This window comes from Anarrhichthys ocellatus, unplaced genomic scaffold (genome assembly GCF_004355925.1).
Source record: "Anarrhichthys ocellatus isolate YVR2014 unplaced genomic scaffold, GSC_Weel_1.0 scaffold1605, whole genome shotgun sequence".
Taxonomy (NCBI): domain Eukaryota; kingdom Metazoa; phylum Chordata; class Actinopteri; order Perciformes; family Anarhichadidae; genus Anarrhichthys; species Anarrhichthys ocellatus.
In genome coordinates, this window is record NW_022281579.1 from 1 (window position 1) to 10,428 (window position 10,428).

Here is a 10,428-nt window from a genome sequence, read left to right on the forward strand (position 1 = left end):
TATATATATATAAAATATATATATATATATATATATAAACACATATAGACACATTTTCATATGGTGCTATAATGCTATAACAGAGTGCTGCAGCCTTACTGATTTACAACTTAAGATGAAATCATGGCTAAAATCAACATCAGCATGTACCCATCAAGCATTAACTCCAACACTTGATGTGTTTTAATGTTGTGACAGCTTGTGGTTGTGTTGTGCTGCCTTAATGTTGTTGCTGTACAGTGAATATGTACTGTGTTTTAATCATATTTTTATACTACAGTTTTTTAACAGATAAGTTATTCTGGTTCCTGCCCAGGGACTACATATGTAAATGAGCTCCTAGCTAACTAGTAGAGCTAAGCTGAGGACTGTAAAATGAATGAATAAATGAGCAATGAGCATGGAGTCTGGATGTTTGTGCTCCACAAGCACAGGGTTAGAATCAGCTTTATTTCAGAGTACAGAGTGCGTCTCACACACACACACTAATACTAAAACATGATCAGCTGACACAACAAAGGTCTCAAAACTAGATTTGGATGGATAACCTCTTGAAGGCCTCAGGTAATAAAGCCCACATGGAGTCAGTTGATATTGTGCTTTAGTGGAGCAGATCACCACCTACCATCTGCTCCACAGTGAACATGGGGTTATGCTGACTGAGACCCAGCGCATGCTGGTCCAATGAAAGCTTTTATAGTTCAAGAGTCCGCCAACACATCACTCTGAAGAGAAAATATGACTTGTTTTATATCATTTGTATTTTGACTGATTTGATCTGTTGGGTTATGGAGTCTGGTGGCCTCCGGTTTACATTGTGTTCTCCACTGAATCACATTGAGCTGCAGCCTGCAGTGATTGATTGGTGTTGTCTCATGTGTGTCAGATTCAATGATAGCTACAGACCCGTCCCACCCAAGATGATGACCAAACCACTCCCCCCCCTTCTTTTCCTGCCCTTCACACACAGAAAGAGGACAGGAGTGAGCTGAGACATTACAGTTAAGCCTCCTTACAAGTTGATGAATTACAATTAGTTTAGAAACAAAGCCTGCTGGAGCTCCACAGGTGGGATTTGAGACAGAATGAGATCTGAGCACAGCATGTGTGAGTGTTAAGTTGTAAACGTGCTCCCTTAGCTTGTGTGCAGGGTGCTGGCAGCAGCAGGACGAGCCCGTCCTCTTCTAATGGCAGCACGTCATTTATACCATACAGCTGCTGGAGGTCTTCCCAGAACCTCCACTTCCAAATGTCAGAATATCCGCTCATTGTCTTTGATAAAGTGAGACAACATAGTTTAAATGATAGTTATTCAATAAGAGCTTTGTCTCTTTTCTTGAGACGTTTAGGGATGAAACTATTAATTGAGTAAAGAAAGTCAACTGTTCTGCTGAACATCAGTGTGGTGATGCTGCCTGCAGCTCAGCTCCTGGTGTGGACATGAACATCATGAAGGAAAGTGAAAGCATGCACACTGAGCAGTCTCCTCTTCCAGTGCCAGCAGCCCTGAAACTAACGTCACCTTCACACATCATACGCACCAATCATACGCCGTAAAGGCACCATGCACAGAGAACACACATATATCAATCATTGATAGGTTTATTTAAACATTGTTTCAGGTCATTCATACATCATGATTAAATAATACCACTGTGTTGTTAAAGGTCCATTTATTTATTGAATTTTTCAGCAAACTCAACACAACATGTGACATATGATGATCCCATGAGGTTAAGGTGGATCCACACACAGAGCAGCAGGTGTTTGTGCTCCTCTTAGCTCCACTGTGTTCACCTGCTAGCCTCTACTGTCTGTCTGCTGCTAGCGGTTAGCTGATGTCAGCTAGTGTACAAACTGCTGCTGCTGGAAACGAGAGCGAGCAGAGCTGAAAGTGAAAAGACAAGCTAACAGGCTGAAGGGGAACTGCAGAGGTAGAGTTCTCTGTGTTTGTCACTACATAGACCTACTGCTAGTATAAAGCATTGATTAATGCAGCTTTATCTGGGCTGCTTTAGTGTTGGAGCTAACGGCTGCTGTAGATGGCTTGTGGCCCCTGATCACAGTCACATGCTCATCTCTGACATTATAACATTCTCTTATAGTTTGAACTTTCCTTTAGATCCTCAAACACCACGTGGACATGGTTTAGTGTTGTGGTCCATGCAGACTGTTGCTTCTGTCCCATCTTACAGACACACAGACTCCTCCAACCTTTCATGTGTGAAGCCGTCCTGTTGATCGGTGATGGCACTTCCTAAACCAGAGACTAGTGTGATGGAGGCAGATCATGCCAGCAGGTCAGTGTGCATGTGAGCAGCCTATTGCTGCTCTATTCTACACACCTGCATCACATCAACGTGAGCACGCTCTGTGCCGACAGGGCATTACTGGGCTTTCATAGCATATTGGAGATGATAATGACAAACCTCTGCAAGTTCAGGACAGAATGTTGCTGAATAGCTCATCCTCACTATGACCACCAGGCTGTGCTCTGTATCCTCACCTGTTTGGGTTCGAGATGGTACAACTACGAGATGTGATCGGGCAGATCAAAGGTACACACTAATGATGGGGGCGGGACAGGAAACACAAATACTTGAGTCATGTAAAAATGCAGATTGTGAGGAGTTGATGGCGGGGCCATGTCAACACCTCCAGAACCAGAAGGACCCGAGTGTGACATTACACACCCGGTTCATCCATTCATTCATTGTAGCGCTGTGCTGACTGATTGATTGTTGTACTTCTTTCCTGTGTTGACCAATGGGAGCGCTCAATAGAGAAGACTATCCAGCTCTAAATACAACACAAACACATACAGGATAGAGCCGTTAGTGTACACAGCTGTGTTTGGATGCACTTGATAAGTATTAGATAAATACGCTCCATGTGGAAGAAATCTCACTGAGGGTTTCTGGGTGAAAGAAGGCAAAACCAGAAGAAGTTTTTATTGCACTACCAAGTTGTCTGTGACTTCACCAATGGTTGCTGTGTGAATCCATGTCCTCCTTATGCAGAAACCACTTTCACCCGTCTGCAGTAATGGCCAGCACATCACCTTCAACAGTATGGAAGCAAGCTGATGATGACAGCAGCAGTGTTTTCTGCTGAACTCCTCCCCGTCCCAACTTCACTCCAATCCAGCTGTGATGACATCAGACGGTCTCCATGGACACTGAGCTCAGTGCCAACCAACAGGGGGAGTATTCACCTTCAGGCCTGCAGTGTGTTGTCAGCAGGGCTCTGTGCAGGGCTCTGTGCAGGGCTCTGCTGCTTCTTCTTGTGGCTGGGCCAGCGACACACCGGGCAGCAGTGTCTGCCAGCTGCCAGCCACACCGCGATGCAGTGCTGGTGGAAGGCGTGGCCACAGGGCAGAGCCATCAGCAGCTCCTCGCTCACAAAGTTCTCCAGACACACCACACACTCGGAGCACTGCAGCACGCCACAGGGCCACACCGACCAATCGCAGAGGCAGCCGTCCTTCGCTGCCCCGTTGGCAGATGGCGAGCTTCTGTTCCCATGGCGACAGCAGAAGGGCCGACAGCTACTGCCGGCCTCCACGTCGTTGCACACAGGCGGCTGTGTGTTGCTGTCCTGATTGCACAAAGACCTCCTGTGTCTGCTGCTGCCGTGTGGAGGGGAATCCATCGGCTCCCCACTCTCTGTGTCTGAATGTGAACTATCCGACTCCTCACCAACAGCTCGGAACCTCCAGGTGGGCAGGGCTTTAATATAGTCCATGTTTACTAAAGGGCGAAGCCAGAGATCAGGGAAAGCCAAACGCTCCAATAAGAAGCGGGGGTCATCCTCCCAGTCGGAGTGGTCAGACGGGACCTGCTGCAGCGATGCCATTGGGTGGAGCAGATAGGAAGTGTACCAGTCCCACAGACTGGCCAGCCACTCCAGGTTGGTGGTGCTGTCCTCTTGGCTCCTGATGCCACAGCGGCGTTTCTTCTCAAAGTAGTCGACCAGCAGGCCGTGGGCCAGGTAGGTGGACAGGAAGAGAGCTGGGTGGGATGAGTAGAAGGTCCAGTCATCTCTCACCAGGCTGGCCAATGTGGTGGTGTCAGCATACCGGAGCAGCTTCAGACTGTAACCATACAGAGTTTCCAGATAGGGCAGCTGGAGGAGAGCCTAGAGGAGTGATCAGTGATCAGTTATCATCAATTCAACAAAGTCAGGAAGTCTATGGCTAAACAGTCAGTGGCCACGTTATTAGGTCTATCTTCTAAAACTAGGTAGGAACACCCTTTTCCCTCACAACAGCCGGGTTTCATGATGACATGGTTTCTACAGGCTGCTGGACACCTTCATTACACCTTCACATACTGACCTGATATCAGATCACTGATGTTCACTAAAAATCATTGTCATGTTGGTGGAATCAGTCTGGTTTCAGCACTCTCTTGCACATTTACAGTTAAGTTGATTGATAGATAGATAGCTATATTATTATTATTATATTATATATTATTATATTCCAATTCAAAAGGTATTGTTGGGTTGGTAAGCCTCGTACCGAACGGTTTAATACGAACACGTGTCTTGTTACACCTCTAGAAACAAATAACCGCAGCTGTGGCGTCATCATGAGGTTATTAGGAGATGGCTCAGCTGTAGGAGGACAGCACTGAAGGCCCAGGTATAAAACACACGGCCCGCCACTGACATACACACACATATATATACTTTTTTTCTTGTAAAGCGTCTTTGGGTATTTTGAAAAGCGCTATATAAAATTGATGTATTATTAATAGAAGTGCTATATAAATAAATTGTTCATATTAATGTATATATACACACATTTTGCAATGTATCCTAAAATGTAGTTATCAAACTCTTGTGAGAAAGCTTTGTAATGGATGCAGGACATTTTACAGTTGACCAATAAACGTACTGCTTCCCCTACCATCGTCTGTAAGAGAGAAAGAAAATATGTGATTTCAGGTCATTGTGAGGAGTCTTTACTGCCACGCTAGCTCCTCTCCTTTCCTCTTGTGTGCTTACTGGGGGCGGAGCTTTGAGCACACCGTGATAGATCCTCAGCAGTCTAGAACGTCTTGCTCTCCCAGTATGAGCTGCTCTGTGTCAATAAAGTAAGGCTGGAATTCAACCGTGGTGTTCCGTCTGGAGATGCAGGGACTATGAGCAACTGCTAGCCGTTAGGCTAACTTCTGCAGTGTAAAATGCCATAGGCTGAAGCTAGTGGTGACTAGTGTTGCACTGTGATGTATATACTAGATAATGACACCTTTTCTAAATTATTCATGCAGCACTTTCCTTGTTGTTTAAAAAAAATATATACATCTGTGCAAATCAGGTAGCATATGAGACGATACAGATATAACTCTGCAATAAGAGAGAGAGAGATCTGCTTTTGATGCAGATCAGCGGTGTAATGTGAAACCCTTGGTAAGTGTGGGTATTGTATCGCATGCATGTGCATGTGCATGTACTAGGTCCCTTTGTTGAACACAAGAAGGATTAGTGGATGTTGTCCGTTGTGAGTGCGGATGATTCCCTACCAGAACAGGAAGCCAGGACACCAGCAGTATGGAGTTGTAGGTTCCAAGTGTTCGGATCAGAACCACAAATCGTTTCACTGTTGCTCCCTGTTCAAGAAAATGAACACGTTTCAATGAAGCTGGACAATAAATACAGAACTAACTGCATCTCTCTCTCTCTCTCTCAGCACTGTGTAGAACATCAATGGTGAAAAACAGGAAGTGACCTGTGTGATGAAGAGGTCCATCCAGGCCAGCAAGTTGATCAGAACCAGACTGAGGACAAACAGATCATTGACCTCCGGCTGGATGGAACGCAGGAAAGTATCCATGGCAGCCAGGGACAAGAACTCCCCGGTACTAAAGACAGGAGAGGAGGAGGAGGAGAGGAAGAGACAAAGAGAAGAGGGGAGAGGAAGGAGGGGAAGAGACAAAGAGAAGAGGGGAGATAGGGGGAGGAGGAGAGGAAGGAGGGGAAGAGACAAAGAGAAGAGAGGAGAGGAGGAGAGGTGGAGACAAGGAGAGGAAGAAGAAACAGACGGATTAAGGACATTTGTATTTGTTTGTAGAAACAATAATCCATTATCATTCCCATGTTCAATCATCACCTGTTGCCATAGCGATAGATGCCCTCCGGCATCTTGAGAATGTAGGCGGGGCTCTGTGTCACATCAATCTCTGATAGGATGCTGTGGTCGTCCCAGTGACGTACATCCACGAAGATGAACTCAATCCTGCCGGTGAACTTGACGGACAGCGCGGAGAAGAAGGCGGGCGGCTGGGACAGACGAGCGAACAGAAACATCTTCACCGGGTGGGCCGGGTCAGAGCGCCACTCCTCCACCAGCTGCTCAGACTGACGCAGGGTTTTGATTCGATGAGCCACGTGTGAGGTCATCCAGCGGAAGATATGCTCCGTTTCAATGCGACGGCCGTTGTATTCTTTTAGCATGACTTTACCCTTGGATGCTGACGTCTGGGGAACGGACATGATGAGGGTGGAGCGCTGCCAGCCACGCTTGATACATGACCTGGGGGACACCACACAGAAGCAGTGCAATATTAACAACCATTCAGTACAATTGATATCATATATTTGTTCTTTAACTTATTTATTATACCTTTACTGTGCGATTACTTATTTCTACTTATGTCTCTTGTTAGTTCCTCTGAATTGTCCACTCTGCTGCTGTAATCCTGCAAATGTCCCTGCTGTGGGACTAGTAAAGGATTATCTGATCGTATAAGGCTCATCGCCAATACGCAATCGTATTGCCGGCAAAAATACACACAAAAGTAGAGGAAAATAGAGGTGTCCAACAGAACAAGGAGACATCTAAGTTCAGAGTCTAAATGAGCATTATTGGTCATGTGTGTCGGTGCATTTGAAGCTTCCCACCTGTAGTCATTAGAGCAGTTGAAGGTTCCAGTTCTGATCCCAAACTGAGATACCTTCTGCACCATCTTCCTCCAGTTGGACTGACTGAGCAGAGCTTCCCGGTCCTGGGCGATGACCTGCAGGTACACAGGGACATGACGGGTCAGACAGCTAATACTGAACAACTCTGTGAACCCTTCTGACAGTGGAAGTCCTAAACTGTGTTGTCCTCTTGCTTTATCCCATTCACAACAAATATTACAGCCAGGCGTTGTTATTTTGGCCAGTGTGGTCCTCGGAGCAGAACGTGGGCTGTAGGCGACTGTTTGATATAGTGGAGGACAGGTAGCGGAACACACATCCCGAGTTCATTTTCTTGAATCCAATCAACACCTGTGCTCTGTATCTGGATACAATGTGTGAGTAACACCATGTGATCCCTGGATTTTGCATTAATAAGCATTTGTGATCATAAAGCAGGGCCTATTGGGACAAACTTGTCTTGAATCTAACAAACTGAACCAGGATAAGTCTGTTTCATTAAGCTGGTTTGTAGCTAAGATGAGCAGACTGAGTCAAAAACAGTTTCATTCACAAATATGAAACACAGACTTGAGAAATCATCACGTCAATTCATAGTGAAGGAAACAAACACGAGTGCAAACAGTGATGTTCGCTGACACATGTAAAACATATAACATTGATAGTAAAGTATGACATTCAAATGTGATAAATCACTGCAATAAACAAAGCATCATGTTGTAGACCAGTGAATGGCTCAGACTCCACTAGAGACTCATTCAAATGAACTGGTGAAGTGTCTTCATATAATAAGTGCTGAAAATGAAGAATAAGATGACGATGCACCATACTAGTGCTGGGCAGTATACCGGTTTTAATTCCCCGTATGGAATGATTTTTTCTCATACCGTCATACCGGTGCACAGAAACTACTGCTGTCACTCTTCAACAGGCAGCAGAATATATTCTTCGCAGCTAGGAGCGCTACAGTCGGAGCTAGTATTATTGAGAGGGACCTCCTGTCATGGTTATAACTTTATAACACAACAATTAATAACCCACAACTAACACTCTTTAACAGGGCAAAACACCACGACACAACAGTTTGTGACACATAAACAATTTGTAACACTAATAATTGTACATTTATAAAATTACACCGCCGAACGGCATGCTGGGTACAGCTCGCTAGCTAGCCCGCTAGCACAACAGTCTGTTAACAGCAACGTTACATTAAAGAACAGAGCGATGCAGGATGAACAAAGTGAACCGGAGATGCACCGATAGAGTCTGTGCCCAAGAGAGGAGCTTGAAGAGGCATTTGCTCGAAGCAGCATATGACAAGAAAAGCAAGCGGTGGAGCGACATTACGAACGCAATAAGGATCCAGCTCTGCAAGGACATGGTCCCGCTACAGACAGTCGAGAAAGACTCAGAGCAATGATTAAAACACAGGATTCAAGGTACGTCTGACCACTGCGGTCAAGTCAGCAGACACTCAGATCTCCGTGGTCAACTCAGCAGACACTTAAATTGTAGTGCACCTATACGCTGAAACTTACGGTAAATTATATTCCAATAAGTACAAAAAATGATACCATCATCTCGTGAGTTAAAGGGAAAATACACCTAAATTGTGCATAAAGTGTATTTATTCTTTGATTTGAGGGTTGCTGGAAATTAATAATACCTGACTGAGTCAATTAAGATGTTTTACGAAGCAAAAACTCTGAACTGAATTTATATCTTCAAATGGCAAATTTCTGAAGTTTTTAAGGTGCTATGAAAATGTTTTTCTCAATAATTCCCCACAATGACTAATGCATATATGTTCAGGACAAAAAAAGGCTAATATCACAATATTTGAGCTGCTACAAAAATATTTTTCTCAATAATTCCATACAATGACTGATGTATATGTAATCAAGGCATCGTTGACTCCACCCATAGAGAAAATAAGACATTTTGACTGTACCAATTAAGAGATATTTCAAAGTAAAAGTCATATATTTGAATCGAGAAACTATCTAATAAATGAATATTTGAAGTGTAATAAAAACAGTTTTCTCAATAAGTCCAGACAATGACTTATATGTATGTGTTGAGGACATCGTTGACTCCACCCACACTGAAAATTAGACATATTTACTGTCCCAATTAAGAGAGAGTCTGGTTCAGGAGTAGCTTGACACAAGGAATGCGACAGTTATAGCACATGTCCTGGATACGTCTGTGTGTGGTGGCTCTTGAAGCACTGACTCCAGCCGCAGTTCACTCCTTGTGATTCTCAACCAAATTCTTGAATGACGTAAACCTCAGAGAGAATCTATGGGGTATTGTCAAGAGGAAGATGAGAGACATCAGACCCAACAATGCAGATGAGCTGAAGGCCCCTATCGAAGCAACCTGGGCTTCCATAACACCTCAGCAGTGCCACAGTCTCATCGCCTCCGTGCCACGCCGCATTGATGCAGTAATTCATGCAAAAGGTGCCCCGACCAAGTATTGAGTACATACTTTATACTGTGCATAGACATACTTTTCAGTAGGCCAACATTTCTGTATTAAAAAACCTTTTTTAAATTGGTCTTATGTAATATTCAAATTTTCTGAGATACAGAATTTGGGGTTTTTATTAGCTGTAAGCCATAATCATCAACATTAAAAGAAATAAACACTCGAAATATATCACCTTGTGTGTAATGAATCTACAGTTGTGTGAAAAAGTGTTTGCCCCCTTCCTGATTTCTTATTTTTTTGCATGTTTGTCACACTTAAATGTTTCAGATCATCAAACAAATTTAAATATGAGACAAAGATAACAAGTAAACACAAAATGCAGTTTGTAAATGAAGGTTTTTATTATTAAGGGGGAAAAAAAAATCCAAACCTACATGGCCCTGTGTGAAAAAGTGATTGCCCCCCCCCCCCCTGTTAAAACATAAATTAACTGGTTTATCACATCTTTGGAAAGCCGAGTTCAATTTCTCTAGCCACACCCAGGCCTGATTACTGCCACACCTGCTCTCAATCAAGAAATCACTTAAATAGGACCTGCCTGACAAAGTGAGGTAGACCAAAAGATCCTCAAAAGCTAGAAATCATGCTGCGATCCAAAGAAATTCAGGAACAAATGAGAAACAAAGTAATTGAGATCTATCAGTCTGGAAAAGGTTACAAAGCCATTTCTAAAGCTTTGGGACTCCAGCGAACCACAGTGAGAGCCATTATCCACAAATGGCGAAAACATGGAACAGTGGTGAACCTTCCCAGGAGTGGCCGGCCGACCAAAATTACCCCAAGAGCGCAGCGACGACTCATCCAAGAGGTCACAAAAGACCCCAGAACAACATCCAAAGAACTGCAGGCCTCACTTGCCTCAAGGTCAGTGTTCATGACTCCACCATAAGAAAGAGACTGGGCAAAAAAAGCCTGCATGGCAGAGTTCCAAGACGAAAACCACTGCTGAGCAAAAAGAACATAAAGGCTCGTCTCAGTTTTGCCAGAAAACATCTTGATGAT

General features: G+C 44.2%; 1 protein-coding gene across 1 annotated transcript; it reads right to left on the reverse strand.

Annotated features, from left to right (window-relative positions):
* Positions 1–169: 169 nt before the first annotated feature.
* On the reverse strand, positions 170–7,229 carry LOC116377729 (E3 ubiquitin-protein ligase RNF103-like; the record flags this gene model as incomplete). Its single annotated transcript, XM_031839437.1, has 5 exons — positions 170–4,137; positions 5,529–5,615; positions 5,735–5,867; positions 6,116–6,538; positions 6,907–7,229. Coding segments are annotated over 5 exons (1,887 nt in total), but the record flags the coding sequence as incomplete, so codon positions are not given.
* Positions 7,230–10,428: the final 3,199 nt, after the last annotated feature.